The following is a 19,024-nucleotide window of genomic DNA, read 5'->3' as shown; positions in this document are numbered from 1 at the left end:
GGCCTGGAATTTCCCCATGATGGGAACAGAACAGAACATGTTAGCTCGGTCAAGGTCACTCCTTGCACCAGTGTCATGTCCTCAATCAATTCTGCAGTATCAGGAATTGGAGTCTTAATCAGGGGAACTGGAGTATTGAAGTTTCGATAGTCAATGTCCAGGTGCCATACATTAGTGATTGGCTTAGGTTTTAGCCAAAAGGGGCTATTGAAAGGGAAGATTGTGGCTTAATGTCCCCAGTCTCAAGTACATTGATAATGACAGGGTGTAGACCTTCAGTGCCTTATTTAAGTCGGTACTGGGGGCGTTTGCCACCTTGATTGAGGAGGAAGAGTCACTGGTGTTTACCAGGAAGGCTAAGAACTTGTTCCATGTGGCATGGGGCCATGTTAACGCATCCATGCCTGTTATGGGGAAAGAATAAGCCCAGGGGCCATCAGGAGAGGAAGTAGTTTGAGGTAAATGTCTCATTGGTTACATCCAAATGGGTCTGTACACCTTTGTTTTACTGGCATGACCTTTTGTGGGCTCCCCTTTTGTGAATTCAGAGGCACTGTCTGGAATGACAGTGACTTGGGCCCCAGTGTCTAATAGGTCCTAAAAGACTGTACTTTAAGTGGAAGACAATTTTCCATTATTATTTTTATTAAGTTAAAATTCATGAAAATTGAAGTGTCCAGACTTTTAAGACCATATAAATGTAATTACTTTTGGCAAATGTATAATTCTGTGCAGTGATGTGGTGGTGAACTAGCTCTCTGAACAATCACTGATGTGCTGTTTGTCAATGTCTATGGTGTAAATACTCTCACCACGTCCAGTTTCGAGCCACCAATGTCATATTGCTGAGTATGAAGTTGGGAGGGGATGTGCACTTGGCTCTTTTTAGCCATTAGTCCAACTCCAGCATGTGATTGGACGTGTGCAGCCAACGCCCACACGAGATACAGAACATTTCCATCAGTTAAGCATGTTCCCTTATGGCCCCTTTGAGATAATCTCTATCTCCACAGATCACCAAGGTTCTGATTTCCATCACAATAAATTAGGTTTGCCTTTTCTTTAACTTTTTATAAATAAATTCATACGGTATGTTCTCTTAACTATCTGGATGTTTTTGTCAAAAATATTACTTTGTCATCTTTTAATTTGGCTGTTTTCTTAAATAGTTATGTGCCCCCAAAACTATACTTAGTTTTTTTTCTGTTTTTTAGAAAATGAAAAGTAATTTTTATAAGACTTTCAATATCACAGTTTTAACATTTATGCTCTTAGTTTAAATACATTACATAATAATCCCCTATCATTAAAATTTCGGGGGGGCACTGGATTAATATGCCTCCTGTCTAAATCATTATGCATGTGGGAATAATAAACTCCATAGATCTTGCCTCAGAAACATTGGTGGAGTCCAGATCCTTGAGTGCAAACTTCATGCTCATCTTTGGTCTACAGACACTCATGAGTTCCTCATTTATACTGTATCTAGATTCCATTTGATTCCCTTCATACAGATTTCATATAAACAACACCGAAAATGAGGTACTGTTATTCCCATTTTCTCTCAGATGAGTAAACTGACCTGTAGGACACTTCAGTAACTTGCCCAGGTTACTAAGACACAGAGATGGTGTTAGCTTCCAATCCTCCACGTATCCTGTCCCCAAATAACTTCCCTTTCTCTAAGCATAGTCTAATGTTTCTTCTGCCTCTTATGTAACAGTCTGGATAAATGGTACCATTATATAAAATATATATGTAAAAATATCTATCTATCTATCTGGAGAGAGAGACAGAGAGTTAGTAAAAGAAAATATGACAACTCCAGTGATGAGGAATGTAGCTTAGAAGAAAATTTGCAAACTGCCCAGGACCAGCCTCAATGCCTCTTCTTTAGATCTGCCCCAACTGCCCTAGCCTGCTACTCTGCCTTTATTTTTTGTAAAAAGAAACTCTATTAAGAATAAGTGTCTCTCACAGACATAGAAAACAAACTTACAGTTACCAAAGGGGATAGTGGGGGCAGGGGGGAGATAAATTAGGAGTTTGGGATTAACATATACACACTATTATATATAAAATAAACAACTAGGGCCTACTGTACAGCACAGGGAACCACACTCAATATCTTATAACTTATAATGGAAAAGAATATGAAAAAAATATATAACTGAATCACTTTGCTGTATACCTGAAACTGACACAACATTGTAAATCAACTACACTTCAATTAAAAAAAAATGTCGATATAACAACAACAAAAACGAATGAGTGTCCCAAAGGAAGGGTCATGGTAAGATCTCATTGTATGCCCACCACCAAGTATTGCAGCACAGGTGGGACAGTTAAGACCTTCTGGCTCCTTCAACAGATATCTGGAAATCTTCCAACTATAGGGAGTTTAATTGACCAAGGGCCCCAACTGCTGTGGTCTGAAATCCACGATTGTGTTTATGTCAAAGCCATGCTTCTCATGGGCTGCTCCCAGCTAGTGACTGAATGTGACAAGGTCTATTTCTGAGAGATAGGGGACTCCAGTGATGGCCAGCTGTGGCTTGAGGACTCCTGGATGGCCTTGCTGAGACTCCACTAGACTACACAGCAGGCCAGAATGCTTCCATCCTACCTTCCTCCTCTCTCTCTGTCACCTTCAGTCAGACTTGGTCTGAAGTATCTCCCCGCCTTCCTGAACCTCTCCCCAACTTCTCTCATGGGAACTTACCCAAATAACATCCGTGCACACTTAATTCAGTTTTGGTGCCTGCTTCTCAGAGGACCCAGACTACCACCCCCTGTTAACCATTTGGTTGGTATCTTTTTGGAAGGGTTGATGTTGGAAGAAATAAGGAAAGCCACAATTAAGGAGTCTGAATCATTGCACCAGGAAGCAAAGAAGCATAGCAAAGAACACAAAATCTGAGGAACTGGGCAGAGTCCTGGCAGCAGAACAACTAACCCCTTGTTCAGAGGCAGATGAGATGGAAAGATAAGATCTGGAGTGTCTTTTATTCCCAGCAGTTCAGTGATACTTGTTCTTACCTTTGTGGCTTGCCCATCTACAGTGAACGTGTGTGTGCTTTTCCCCAAGCAGCATTTTTGTAGGAGACACCCCCACCCCCACACTGGTACACTCACTCCAGATCAAAGGGTAGGCAGAATGGGAGGGGCCAGTCAACTCAAGTGTTTTGGAATCAGACAAGCCAGGTTCAAATCCTGGCTCCACAACTTTCTGGATGTGGTCCTGAGGTGGGCAAATTACTTAACTTCCCCGTCATTAGCATTATATTCCGTAGATATCAGGAAGAGTACTAGTACACTAGGTGTTATGAAAATTAGATCATGCTTATAGACTCCATTTTCACTTTGCCTACTACATGGTAAAAACTTATTCGTGGTGGGCTTCCCTGGTGGCGCAGTGGTTGAGAGTCCGCCTGCCAATGCAGGGGACGCGGGTTCGTGCCCCGGTCCAGGAAGATCCTACATGCCGCGGAGCGGCTGGGCCCGTGAGCCATGGCCGCTGAGCCTGAGCATCCGGAGCCTGTGCTCCGCAACGGGAGAGGCCACAACAGTGAGAGGCCCGCGTACCGCAAAAAAAAAAAAAAAAAAAAAAAAACTTATTCGTGGTGTATATTTTTATAAGAAAGACAGGTCATGCAAAGGCTTCTGGGTCAAGGCTTCTGGCCAGGCATCTTCCTTTTTTATCTGCTACCCATACCACGAGAAATGAATTTTTTAATTTTATGACTGTAGGATCCTAAATGTGACAATTAAGTCCATAGTGCTCATTGTTATTTAAATCTAGTTTATCCTTATTTCTTTTTAAATAAGTGACCGATTAAGATGTGTTAAAAATATCTACTAAGCTTGTGGATTCCTGTATTTCCCCTATTGGTTCTTTTGTCTTTGTATTTTCTGAGGCTATGTAATCACATGAATAAATTTAATTTGCTTTTAACTTCCCGAAGCATTGAACTTTTCTCACCTTTTCTACTAACACCTTTGCCTTAAAATTAACTTTGATATAAATCTACGAAATCTTTCCTTTGCATTACTTGTGTTTAATTTCCAATATTACAGCTTACTTTCTATTTTTCTTGCTTGTTCTATGCCAATTTTCTCCTTTCTTACCTTTTTATAAATTTATTATTTGTATTCTCCTTTTTCCACCTTTTAGCTGTTTCAATAATTTTTTTAAAAAACATCTTATTGAGAGAGAATCAGGAGAATACAGAATATTGAGTATAAAGACCTGTGCATGAGTCACGGACTGAATTATCACATGGCAATAGTAGACAGTACCAAGCCTTATTAGTGAATGCGTGTCTACATCTGTGGGATCCCTGAGAGTCAGCTCTGTTGCCATAGTGACTAGTGACAATAGTCACTGCTGGGTCCTTACAATGAGAGTGTGCTGTATTTGGCTGAAACCGTTTAAACAATTTTTCTCGTGGAGTCTAATCAATCATATCTTTGCATCTTTTCTCCACACAACCCACACTCATAAAGGAACCAAATGTACTAACTACTGACATTCAATTTTCAGGTCTACATTTATTTTACATACATACCTAAATATGTATACATTTTCTCCTGTGTTCATATTTACTTATTATATATATTTTACACACATGTATGTATATCTATGTATATCTATAGATACATTCTTTTTTAAAAAAAACATATTCTTTCACAAACAAATGATTTCTCAGGAGACTTTTATGTACATGTAAGCAAAGACACCAAATATAACTATATATATATAAATAAGCAAAGACACTATATATAATTATTGCTGCCTTTACATACAAGTGATACAATTTCGTAAACTTCTGCACATTTAATTCCTGCTTACCACTATACATTTACAGGTCAGCCCATGCAAATTTCCTTCTGCTTTTTTGTTTGTTCACTTTTTAAATGTGACTTCATAATATTCCACTGTTTGTCTCTGCTATTTTTTAACCAGTTGCCTACTGTTGGATTTTTTAGGCATTTCCAATCTTATACTGTTATAACAAAGGCTGCAATTAACATCCTGGTATTTGAATTATTTCATACATGTAGAATATACATGTAAGTCACATTTAAATAAATAGAATGACTGGTCAAGAAGTATGCATATGTAAATTTATGATTTGATAGTATCAAGTTTTCCTCTATGGAAAGTGTACCAATTACACTCCTACAAGCAATCAATATATGAAGGTAACTATTTCCCCAACTGTTACCAGAGTGTGCTTTCAAATGTTTGGGTATTTGATAAATTGAAAGAAGAAAACTGAAACTCCATGAAGTTCTAATAAACATTATTATTGGTGATGTTTGACAACTTTTCCTATTTTTAAATCTATTCGCAGTTTGTTTTCTGTGCAAGGTCTCATCATACATTTATTAATTTCTTCATTATATTGTTTGTCTTTTGCTTTATTGGATCACTTTATAATGTATGGAAATAAGCATCTGCCCTGTTTTATGATTTCCTTTTTTTGGTAGGTTAATACTTTCTTCTGGTCTAGCTCATGTGAAATTTGTTAGGCTAATTTCAAGGTGGTCACATTTGTGAGGCAGTGCAGTGGTGAGAGGATGGGCCTTGGAATCACTTCACCATGGGCATATCTCTTAACCTCCCTACAAGGGGATAACACTATGACTTATCTTAAGATGGCTGGAAGGATTAAATGAGATAATGTATCTTAGAAAAGAAACTGGAACATAGTAAGCTCTGCACAGTTGCTACAGTTATTGTCAAAATTTCCTTTAAGACTTCTGTCAGTCATGTCACAGAAAGACATTATTGACTCTAGGACTTTCAAAGAAAAAAAAATCCTATGTCGTTTCTGTACATTTTTGGTTTCATATTTACATTTGAAACTTTGATGTAAGTAGACTTTACAGCATATGTAAAGTACGATATTTGGAGCCCATGCATTAGTTTACAAGGTGACTCCAGAGCTTATCCAACAATTTTTATTTAATAATTCAAGTTATTTTTGTTTTTGATATTTTTTCATAAATTCCTATATGTGTCTGTGTCCATTTCTGGACCTTTTTTATATACATCTTTGATCTCACAATTGAAGTGCCAAATACCTCACTTTTCACACTGCTGGCATATGATACTATGTTTTAGGATCTGGTAGGGTTCAATGGTTACTTATATTTCAATTCTAAAATATTCAAGTTGTACTGTTTTTTTTTCCTTCATATGAACTTTCACAGACTTACCTACGTATGTATGCATGTATGTGCTTATTTATTTAAGCTATATATGATCTATTTTTACTTGTCTTAGTCTGTTTGGGCCTGTTGAAATTGAGGAGGTGGCCCTGATTTCTGAATAGGCTTTGGAGTCATCTTCCCCTGTCTTGAAGAACAGAGCATGTTCAAAGCCAAACAGCTCTTATGGTCCTGCCTGTCAAATCCAGGAAGTCTGACAGCCTTCATTCTGTCTCATCTCTGCCCCCTTAGGTTCAAACTGGCATTGTTCCTGCTAGGGCGGCAGGTTAGGCCGGCGGTTCAGACCCACACTAATCTCATCAACTGGTTGGTTTGCCACACCCCAAGTTTGCTCTTCTGAAGGTGCTTCCTTGTTTTTTGTAATATGGACAGGCTGAGAATTTCCAAAATCTGTATATTGTTTCCCTTTTCCCTATCAATGCTGTCTTCATTTCTCTCTGCTCATATTTTACTATAAACAGTCAGGGGGAACCAAGCTACTCCTTCAACACTTCGGTAACAAATATCTTTGGCTAAATGTCCATTTCACTGCTCACAAGTTTTATTTGCCACTTTATAACAAGGGCTACATTTTCTGTTGTCCAGTAACATATTCCTTATTTCTGCCTGAGATCTCATCAGAATGGCTATTACCATCTTTATTTCTACGAATATTCTGTACATGATTTTTTGTGTATATTCCCTGTGTATCTTTGACTTCCTTTATGAGCCTTCACCAGTTACTTTTAAAAGCCTCCACAGCAATATCAATTTTTCTAGCAGGCACCTCAAGACTCTTCCAACCTCTACCTATTACCAGTTCCAAAACCACTTCCACATTTTTAGCTATTTGTTACAGAAGCACCCACCTCTCACTACCCCCCCATTTCTGTCTTTCTCAGTAGAGGCTACTATAGGAGAATACCACGGACTGGGTGGCTTAAACAACAAGCCTTTATTTCTTACAGTTCTGGAGGTTGAAGTCGAGGTACCAGCATGGTTGGGTTCTTGGTGAGGCTCTTTTCCTGGTTTGCAGACGGCCACGTTCTAGCTGTATCTTCATGTTGTGGTGAGAGTGTAACCATCTCGCTTATGTCTCTTCTTATTAGGCACTAATCCCATTCTCGAGGGATGACCAAATTACCTCCAAATACCACCACACTGGGGATTAGGGGTTCAACATATGAATGGGGGGGCACAAACATTCAGTCCAAAGGAGTAATTTATTAGGATTTTGTCAAGTACATAAATGGACTTAAAGAACTGACACATTAATATGTTGATTTTTCCTATCAAATTCCATGGTATACATTTTCACTTCAAGTATTCTTTAAAAATCATTGCTTATCTTGTTAAAGTGTTTCTTTTTGTAGCTTTTTCAGATTTGTTACTTATTTCTATACACTTTAAAGTACTGTTTCCATAAAAAATGTGTCCATTAAATTTTCTATATCTTTATATGTGAAACACATTAATTTTTGTTAGCATCTTACTGAATTTTTTTTGAAGTTTTCCAGATAGTTTTGGATTTTCAACATAAAATATATTATCTCAGAGAGATAAATTTACATCCTCCTTTGAAAGTTTTGTATGCCTCATTTGTTTTATTTTGCATGCAATTGCATTGGTTATCAAAATAACACTAACTGGCAGTGCAGGGGTGGGGTCTACTTGTTTTTGCCTGATCACAGGAGATAATTTTATGATTATATTCCTTTGCGTTATTAAGAGAATAAAAATGCTGAAATACTTTTTTTATTCTGGTTTTTACTAATTTTAAATTTTGCATCTTTTTCACGATAAATCATATTTCATATTATGAAATGATTTTCATAAACCATATTTTAATAAATCACTTAATCATTTGTGTGTAAATGTGCATGTGTACTACACAGTACCATGAAACAATAATTCAGTATAAATTATGCATCATACAATGGAATATCACACAGCCATAAACAGGAAGGAAATCCTGCCATTTGCAACAACATGGATGATCCCTGAGGCATTATGCTATGTGAAATAAATTAGACAGAGAAAGACAAATGCTATATGATCTCATTCATAGGTGGAATCTAAAAAAAAAACCAAACTCATAGAAACAGGGAGGAGATTGGTGGCTGCCAGGATAAGGGAGTGGAAGGTGGGGGAAATGGATGACGGTGGTCAAAGGGTACAAATTTCCACTTATAAGATAAATAGGTTCCGGGAATGTAATGTACAGCATGGTGACTATAGTTAATACTACTGTATTGTATATTTTAAAGTGACTAAAACAGTTGATTTTAAAAGTTCTCACCACACACACACACAAAATTGTAACTGTGTGAGGTGATAGATGTTAACTAAACTTATCATGGCAAGCATTTTGCAATATATACATATATCAAATCATACATTTTACAACTTAAACTTACACAATTTTATGTCAATTATATCTCAGTAAAGCTGAAAAAAATAACAAAACAAAATAAAACCACATAAGTTGTCCTACTTTCCATTTTCCATTTGGTAATAATTTTCAAATTGTGTAAAATAGCACTGAAATTATTTGTTCTTTAAAGGTTTTATGAAAATCCCTGTTTTTAGGGAAAATTGCATCCTGTGAAATAATTTATTCATGTTAAATGGTAGGTTATATTTTGTGAAGCTACTGTTTAATTAATTACATGTGCCTAGAAAATTATCAATTTCTTTCAAGTTTTGCAATTAATTGGCATCTGATTGAGTATTGTTCTTTCTTATGTTTCTTTAATAGAATCTCTCTTTGTGGTGAACCCCTATTAGGTGAATGTGCGTGCAACTGTTTATGGGCACTTTGTTTCTCTTTTTCCTCGTTTTCTTAAGTTGGATAATGATTTATCTATTTTATAATTTTTAAAAAAATCAAATCAGTCTTAATATTTCTCTATTATTTATTGTTTTCATCTCCTTTGCTTTCTTTAGTTATGTGCTTTTGTGACCGTGCATTTAAAAAATTATAGATGTTTACTATATACATGTACACATATACATAAATAGTTAACATACCTCATACACCTGTATGGTACATAAAATTATATTCATCATGAATTTAGTGTTTTTTCAGGTATACGAAGATGCTCAAATCATTATTTCTTTTGGTGTATTAAGATAAAAATATTTTCTCATGTTCTACCATCCTGTTACCTGGAATATAACTTACTCTTTCCTGATGTACTCTTCTACTGTGCTATTTTTTTGTTAATTTTTCATTTGAGATTTTTTGGCATCAATATTCACAAATGAGATTGGGCTCTAGTTATCTTTGTATTATACTGTATTGGAAACATTCTGATACCAATGTTAGGTGTCATTAATATGTTTCGTAAGTGTCCCCTTCTCTTCTCTGGAATGGTTTATATAGCATTGCAATCTATTTAAAGCTTTTAGTAAATTTCTGGGACAAATGTCTTCTGCTCTTCTCTTTTTTGGGCAGCCAGAGGCATAAGTACATTCCTGATAACTTTCTTTAATTTTTCATTAGCAATTGGTTTGATTTACTTTGTCTTTTAGATTGTTTGGAAAATTACATTGAAAATTTTAAATTCCTATCCCATTTCCAAGTGCACTTGCCTCAATATAACAAGGGTTTATCTCCCATTTCTTTGGTGTCTTCTTTTCTCTGATTACTTCCTACTCATTGTTTCCTATTTTGTTTAATTGCACTTCTACCTTTATTTGTGATTACATTAGTGGTTTATCTGTATATAGATTTTTTTTTAAAAAGCAGCTTTTACAACTGCATTTTATGATCCACTAATTTTTGCTTTCATCTTTCTTAATTCTTTCTGCTTACCAGTGTGTGTGTGTGTGTGTGTGTGTGTGTCTGAATGTTGTAGTTTCTTTAAAATTTACAGATTTGGATATCTATTTAATTATGTAATTTGTCTTTCTAGATATTGTATATTAGTATTTAAGATTAGTTTTACTCTGAGCACAGATTCAGCACTATCCTATAGATTATGGTATATATAAATTTTCATTACCTTATTCTATCCTTCTAGAAAATTTTGAATTCACTTTCATCAAATTATTTTTGAGAGATATTTAAAAGAATTTTCATGTGGTAGTGGTTTATTTTCTTGTATTGACATCAGAGAATGTTGCCTGTACTACTAATTTCTCAATTTGACAGTTTCACTGTGATCTAATACATAGTCAATTATTTTTTGTTACTGATCAACACTGGAAAATGTGATATGCTATATTTTAATGGCAAAATTCTGACATGTATTAATTTATTTCTTTGCACTAGTGTTGGGTTATTTTCCAAACATCCCTTTTTCCATCCCCACCCAAACTTCATTCCACACTTAGGTTGTAGTTTAGCATGTGCTGTGGAAACAGAAACCACACCCCCGTGATGTTCACAAAAGTGAAAAATGGAACACCATATAGGCATCAATTAAGAACTGGAAATCTTTCCCTTTAAGTCACTGATATTCAGTAAATGGATTTAGTGAAGAAGTACTAGGTAAATTTTTAGCATATGTGTAAGTCTTTACATCCACTGAATTTAGATACATGAAGAATAAGAAAATCAGATTTGCTTCACCCAGGCATTCTTTGTCTGGTTAGAATGACACTTTATATGGCACGAGCCCCAGGGGCTGAATCCATGAGTCTCCTGGAGGAGGGGCAGCATACATTCCGAATCACTCACAGAGCAAAACTATGTATGGCAAGGGCTCCTTTGTTCCTGACTGCAGCAGGGGTGGCTCAGCTGTCCTTATGGGCAGGCCCTTCGGACACTTCACCCAGCTTTGGATGTACTGACATCCCTGTTATTCGATCTCTTTCTGAATGAGCTGATGAGGGAAAAGGGAATCCCATTTTTTAAAAATATCATCTTACTTCTTATTTTTCTCATGTAGGCATCTGCCACAAATAATATGATTTTTTTTCTTGTTTGCTATATTTTCAGGAATTGAATAGCACATTTTTAGTTTTAACTGAGTTTTGCTAAAAAATTACTTGGTCTTTTTGAAATTATGAACATAAAGGTAATGTTCCTACTTCCTAAGAAAATAATCATAAAATAATAATGTTAACACAAGTTCCAACGTTTCCCAAAGAGAAAAACTTGGTGGAGTTTTAATTCTTGTGCAAGCTTTTCTCAGGTTTACAAACACACATAAATACCACTTTTATACATGCTGTTTTAAAAATGCCACCTATGTTTCAAGCTTTGTCCAGGTTACATTTGATCCTCACAACAACCCTGCAAAATAGGTGGTGTTATACCCATTTCTCATATAAACAAACTGAGGTATAGGAAACTTAAATAACTTGCTCCTGACTGCAGGGCTGGTAAGAAGCAGAGTCGGGATTCTAGTCATCCTTTGTCTGTCTCCCAAACCATTTTATCTTCTATACACCCTTGTCACACGCTACCTCCTGATCTTTATTATGATTGTTTGGTTCAAGATACTATTTGAATAGAAATGTGATATTTCACAACATTAGGTAGTGCATATTAGGACAAACTTTTCAAAGCTTTCTGTGCTTGGTTTAAAATGCCCTCCTTCACAGCATTGCCACCACTCAGAGCTCATGTTTTGAGCCTCTGGTGTCAGTGTGGTCTTTGAGAGTGCCCCATCTGGTCCTATTCTTTGGTTGTTTGGTTATCTAAGCCCCCTTTCCCCTGCATGACTAGGGCAGCCTGGGGATAGAAATATGTTTGGATTTCATTTGGAATCACTCACCCTACATGCCAGCAATAGCCAGGCATCCAGGGCCTCTTGACTGATGAATTATTTGGATAACAAGAATCTAGAGGGGAAGGACCCCAGTGAAACAGGCTGATACTTACCCACAGAATAAGGAATCATGTAAGAAGGGAGAGGCAGTGTACAAATATAAGCAGCTGAGGCACATTCTGAGCAGTGGACTAAGAAATACTGAGTCTGGCAGCCCACAGATAAAGCGCCAGGGCTCCCACTTTCTGTAGCTCATTTATGCCCATCTCTGTCCCACCCGGCTGAACCTCCATATGTAAATATTGCACATGTGTTTCCAGTAGCTATATTCAGTTGGTCCACCTGCTCTCAGTTATACATGTGGGGCAAGGGGCAGCATGGTGCCTGTGCTCTGGAAATATACTACCTGAGGTCCATTCGCTGTTCCACTAATTCATGCCTACAGGTCAGGGCTATATGGGCAAGTCATTTAACCCCTCTATCTTATTTATCTCATCATGACAGTGCTAAAAATTATAGCAAGTACTTCATAAGGTGGTTCTGAGAATTAAATCAGTGCTTTGAAGAATATAAACTCTGTAAATGCACCCTGTCTTTGTTGCACAGTCAGGGAAGTCTGTATCTCCTGTGATTTAGGCCCCCAGGATACTTTCAGCTATCTTAGCCAGGAGGAGAGCTTTCTGCAGTTGATACAGCATTTTATACAGGTCAATTAGGTAAACTATTAAAATTGTGCTATTCAACTCACATTCTTTCTTTCTTTGCTTGTTCAGTTACTGAGAAGAGGTATTCAAATTGTCTACCAAGATTCTGTAGTTTTCTTATCAATTATTTATTTGTATATCTAATCTTATGGTACCACACATAAAATTGGAATAGTTTTACCTTCCTGGTAAATTATAATTTCATGTTTATATATCGTCTTTATTTATCTCCAGCCATGTATTTATCCTTAAAGTGAACTCTATCTGTGCTCAAAAGTCACAGCACCTCTGATTAATTTTTCATCCTTTACTTATGTTTCTGTATTCTTCTATTGTAGGTGTGTATTTTAAACAGCATATAGTTTCATTTTAATTTTAATCAAGTCTGCTAATCTTTGAGTTTTAATTTTTAAACCAATTCCATTTAATATAATTACAGTGTATTTGTGTTATAAATTTTCCAAATTACTATTGTATTTAGCTTTTGTCACTTTCTATATTTCATTTATTATCTTTCCATTCTTGCATTGACTGATTTCAAAATGTTTATTGTTCTTTATCTTTTAATATCTTGTCACTTTTATGTTGAAAACTTTTGTCAAAAGCCCCTTCTTTGGAATGTCTAGAGATGACACAAAATATTGAACTCAAAGAACTGTGTATCTGAGTCCAGAACTGTGTTGTTATAAAGATCAATAAGATGGTGGCTGAACTGCATGTGAATTCACATTTCTGTACTGATAACAGCAATGAGCTATTAATGCCATCACAGGAATTACCAATGTCCTATTTTGTAAATGTCTACCACATTTGGATAGAGCCACTCAAATAGCTGTTTTCATTAGATGCTAATCACTGAAGCTGTGAAAGGGACAGAACGATTATTCATGTACCTCACACTCACACAACACCAAATCCTATCAGCCTTTGACCTTCAGCTTCCAGCTCTGTATTTATTTTATTAAATAAACATTATATTATGGTATACACCTTTTAAATATATTTTCAAATACATAACTTTCATACACATTAATATGCATATGTATGTATATATAGAATTCATAAATATATACTTCCAAATATAAATAATTTCACATCAAGCTAAACAGGATAAAAACATGTAAACATATGCACCTGGTCCTGGTCAAGTAAAACACAAAACCACAAGGTAACCACAAGTTAAAGAGTGCACTTGAAGGGGAACAGGGGAAGGAACAGACGTGTAAACAACAGAGATGCTGAAGCTGCACCACAAAGCCCCACGAGGGTCCATTTCTTAAGACTGAAGTAGCAAAAAGCTCCTTGTTCAGTTAAGACTTCTCCTTTCACCCTGTCACATTTATTCTTGAGGGGCTTCAAAATGAGTGTGGAAATTCTGTAAACACTAGACTAGAACTGAGTCAATCCTGTTGAAAACAGAGATGACAAAATAAACCATAAACTGACAGTCATATTAATTTCTCCAAACAGTAACTTTAAGGACGTTTTGTTACTTTTTAACACAGTGAAACACCATAATCCTGGGGAGCAAGAAATGGGAATGGGCAAGAAAACAGTGATGAATGCTCTATACAAATGGTTTCCGCAGCCCCTGTAAGTGACAGATGTGTCTATAAACAAAACACAGGCAAGAGCAAATGACAGAGCTTCAGCACACCAGACAACATGCCACAGCATAACGCCACAGATTCAAATTGAAATATTCTTCCAGCTCACAATGACGCAAGTCCCATCGGGCCTCTGTGAAGGGGAGCTCACTAGCTCCCAGTAAAAGAAAACACTTACACAACAGATTGGCCAGCCAAAGCATGACAAGCTCTTTTTTACTGCTTTTAAAGGGCATGCTGCCCTCTCCCACCTGCAGAGGCTCGAAACGTTGACCACGGCAAGTACTGGACGCCTCAGCACCCTGCCTCTGAGGCTCCTCTCCCTGGCCCTCAGGGAACGCATGTCTGTAAAAACAGTTCTCTCCAAATGGGCAGACCCTGCCTCGAGCAAAATACCTGCAGGTCTTGTGGCTCATTGCCTCCAAGTACTGCTGAATAAGTTTCTGCTTCTCTTCCTCCTCCTCCACCCAGAATTCACTGGGAATGACAAAGGTGGAGATGACCCTGCACTGCGGGCAGGACTTGACGACCCTGCTCCCAAACTGTCTGGCACTCCTCCACCTGCGGATACACTTAAGACAGTAGGTGTGGTTGCAGCTGGAGAGAATGCCAAAGCGGCAATCATTCAGGTTGGCTTTCTCATAGACAACCTCCATGCAGATGCCACACACTTTGTCCGCACTGCGCTGCACAGCAAACGAGAGCTCCATATTCTTCTCGTGTGCTTCAATGCAGGCTTTTACATGGTCTGCCCTCTGGGCACCGTCCACAGGGTGCAAGACCTGCAGCCCACACATATCACATATATCTCCGTGGAGATAGATACAATTCTGCCCACGAAAGCACTGCCCCATGATAGCATCGCGGCAAAGCTGCTTCCCCATGCCCAAGGCAATCTGCTCCCTCTCAGTCACCGAGCTCTGCAGAGGAGCCTCGGAGACAGAAGGGGCCATGCGGCCCCGGTAGGGTTGCCCGGGAACAAACTCAACGGCACCCTCCCATCCTTCTGCACCTGCTCCTCCGGCAGCTTCAAGGCCTGCACTGTCTGTCTTAGCTTCAAAGAAACCCCTTTCAGCAGCCGAGCCAATCAGAGGCAAGGAGCGTGAGGACGCAGCAGGGGGGGCTTCCGCCACTTCCTGAGGCAGGGGCTCCATGTGCGCAGCCGTGCTGGGGCCGCTGTCTGCAGAGGCCTGGGGCAACAAACCGTGGCCTTCGCTGGCCACCTGCCGGCCCGAGAGGTCGTGGGAGTATCGGCAGTTCTCCCCCTCCTTGCACAGCCCATGCAGATAATACCTGCAGACGACTTGCTTTGTCCAGCTGCCGCAGCTCCGTCCTTGCAGCCATCTGGGCCTAGCCCCTCCCCATGAGGCCTGGGCGGGCCTCAGACGTGACGGGCGGAAGGGGGCCGGGCCTGGAGCCGAAGACCACCGAGAGGCTGGGCGCACCGGGACGCTGGGCCGGGGGGCGCCCTCCCCCGCTGCCTCGGCACCCCCAGGGGCCCCAGCTGCCTCGTAGGGTTCTGAGGGAGCTGCAGGCTCTTCCATGGCAGCTTCTTCTCCCTGAAATGGTGCCGGAACTTCCCTGGTATCTCTTCCTTTCGGGCTTGAGGCCCGGAGGCCGGGAGCCAGCTCGTGGGCTCCTCCCTAGAAGATGTGCATCTCTTTTCCCTCTCCCCCGCTCCCTGCTTCCTGTGCCTGTGTTCCTACTTCCTTCTCTGGGCAGGCGCGGCGGACACTTCCTGTGGGAGCAACGTCAGTCCTCCACCGGGTCGGTGCACGGTTGGTCCGGCGGGAATGGTGACCGGCTTCCTCCTGTGTTCGCCGCCGGCAGCGGTGCCCGCCCTCAGCTCCGGCGCTTCCCCTGCTCTGCTGCGCTCGGCCCCTCGCCGTCCGCGGCTCTTCTGAGCGAAGGAATCACAGCCCTTTGAGGTTTTTAATGCAATCTGTTCCGGTGTTCTTTCACACGCATTGATTTCGTTGCGTTTTCACATAATCCTCGTGTTTTTTTATTGCTCCCGTGTAAAGTTCATCTTATTTCTGAACCATCTCACACATGGATTTTATAAATGCTTTGTCTGTTCACTCCGTTTTATGTCTGTGTGTCTTATTTTTAAAATTATTTTTATTTCCGGGTTTCTGGACTGTCACTGCTGCAAGCCTTATTTACTTAGTTGTGTTGACAAGACCTGATTTCTTCTGCTCTTTGTTTTCTGGAAATTCTTACGGGCTTAGGTTGGAAAGGCTTTTCGCCAGTGAGGCATGAGCAGGCTTCCGATCGGAGGCCACTTTATCGCCTTTCAGCTGTATTAGGTTATTATGGATAGCAGCGCTCCCCTCCCACTGTGCAGAAGCTGCAGACTTCATTGGTCCTGATGCTGGCCTAATAAGCCACTGTCCCCTTTATGTCCCCTTTGGCTTTTATTTTCTCTTGCTGGTTAACTCACAGTGGCTCTTTGTTTGCCATTCTCTCTTTCACCCAGTTTTGTACGGTATTGTGCTGGGCCAGCCTTTCATAGTATATTCTCTACCCTCCTGCCCATGAGTGGTGCTTTTTAATTTCCACGCCTGAGCTGTCATTTTGCAGATATATTTTAATAGATTAGTAAAAAAAAATATTTTCCTAAATATAAAGAGTACTTATGGATGTATACTGAATTTTATCATGTAGTTTTCTGCATTTCTTAAGAGCTGATCACGTTATTTTCTCTTTATTGTGTTATTGCGGTTATTTGCACTGACAGATTTTCCAAATGTTTAACTTAACCGTTTTTTTTCCAAGAATAAAGCTTTCTGGTATGATTTATTATCATTTTATACATTATTGGATTTTGTTTGCTTAAACAAGTTTCTTAGAGGGAATTTTATGGTCCAAATTTATATTTTAAAATGGAAAAAAGTATGAATATAGCAGAGAAATTACATTGAAGTAAATAATAGAGATAAGAAATTAATGAAAAACAAACATGAAGTAGGGGGAATTAATCAAAATCCTTTGAAAGGGTTATTGAACCTGATAAATGTCTCGTGAAATTTATCAAGAAAAAATGAAGAAGGCTCAAATAACCAAGATCAGAAATTTAAAAAGTGGTATCACTACATTAATAAAAGATATTAAAAATCATGTGAGGATATCAGATACAAGGTCAGGCAATTAAATTTGAAAATTTGTGTGAAATGGTCATATTTCTAGAAACATTTATTAATAAAAATGACAGGATCAGAAATAAAGAACATAAGTATTGATCTATTAGATAAATTAAATCTGTAATTAAAAATAATTCCATAAATGAAAGCTTTTAAGGTTTTCCATCTGAAATAAATAGAAAGGCAAAAAGGTCTATATGTGTTATTTCAAGTCCTAGCCAGTACAATAAGGCAAACAAAGAAATAAAAGATGTTAGAATCGCAAAGGAATTATTAATGGAAGACAGCAGAAAAGTAAGAATAATTTACTGATAAACTATTAGACTTAAACACATTTAGCAAGGACAATGAATGGTAGTGCAATACACAAAATCATTTGTATTTATATTTATATGTATATATACATGTATACAATCAATGATACATAGACATTTATAATTCATAACATTTATAACATTAAAAGTTAACTATCCTGGGAATTAAAGTTATAAAAAATTAAAATCATTTTATTTCTGAAAACCTAAAGAAATTGAGGTTTATTCTGATCATGCAGTAGAAGGCTCAGTATTTTCAGAAGGTAAACTTTTCCTCATTTGATAAATCATGTGAGAATGTTGCTGTTTTCCACTGCGAATCTAGGAAATCTTGGTGATTTTATATTTTCCTTCTCTATATTGAGTTTTGTATTTAGGATGCCAACTCTTTCAAAGTTTGGCTCACTTGCATTCTTTTTTCTCCTCTAAATTCATTGGTTAATGAATATTCCTTTGACAGCCCCCCAAATTTTTACAGAAAAAGGCTTGAAACAGATATTGGGCTTATATACCAGGCTCTCCACAAATTCACAAACATAAAAATCCTGACTATAAATCTATTATTTGTTTAATGGTAGTATGTTCTCAGCACCATGTCTAAATTAATTTGATTGACTTTTTATAGACCAGCACCACCAGGTAGGATGTTCCATGATGATTTTTTACGTGTTGTCCTCACAGTAGTCATTAGCTCACATGGCTCTTGAGCGCTTGAAATGTGGCTGAGTAGTAGCTACTGTCGGACAGCAAAATTCCAGATAGTATCTGACCATCCTTCTCCTCAAACATGAAGAAATGGAGAAAAATAATATTTTCTAACCTACCCAGCTGTGCAGCTGGCGTGGGACAGTATTTGCTTTCAGATCCCCACCTGTGTGGCTCCCAATCATGTTTGTGTCCTGCCATCTCACAGTGAACCACATCTTGTTTTACAATGACATATTCCATGTTCACTATTAGAAACTAAAATTGTACCCCATGATTTTAAATATCTGCGATTGAATAACTAGAAATATTAGGCAATGCGTCTTGAGAGAAATAATCAAATATTTTCCATCCCAGTCAAATCTCTATCCTCAAAGAATTTTCTCTGACCATCATACTTCAAAATCTTATCCTGATTTTTTTTTAAATGTGAGCACTGATGTTGTTTTCACATAGTCTCTGAGAATACACATCTGATCCTGTCTCCAGTTATTTGGCTCAGCTGAGCCCTCTTTTCCCAAAAAACCACTGAGGCCCTCCAGGTCTGGGACCCGGCTGAGACCAATTTGTGTACACAGAGGTGTGCAGGGCAGCAGGAGATCTCCTGGATGGTCA

General features: G+C 38.4%; 1 protein-coding gene across 1 annotated transcript; it reads right to left on the bottom strand.

Moving 5' to 3' along the window:
- Positions 1-13,830: 13,830 nt before the first annotated feature.
- Positions 13,831-15,889, bottom strand: MKRN3 (makorin ring finger protein 3). Its single transcript, XM_007120755.3, has one exon. It carries the CDS (start codon positions 15,789-15,791, stop codon positions 14,289-14,291), a length of 1,503 nt encoding a protein of 500 aa, XP_007120817.1. The 5' UTR covers positions 15,792-15,889; the 3' UTR covers positions 13,831-14,288.
- Positions 15,890-19,024: the final 3,135 nt, after the last annotated feature.

The sequence above is a fragment of the Physeter macrocephalus genome, chromosome 11 (assembly GCF_002837175.3).
Source record: "Physeter macrocephalus isolate SW-GA chromosome 11, ASM283717v5, whole genome shotgun sequence".
In the NCBI taxonomy this organism is placed as follows: Eukaryota; Metazoa; Chordata; class Mammalia; order Artiodactyla; family Physeteridae; genus Physeter; species Physeter macrocephalus.
Note: the sequence above shows the minus strand (reverse complement) of the source record. Positions and strands in the feature narration are given on the sequence as shown.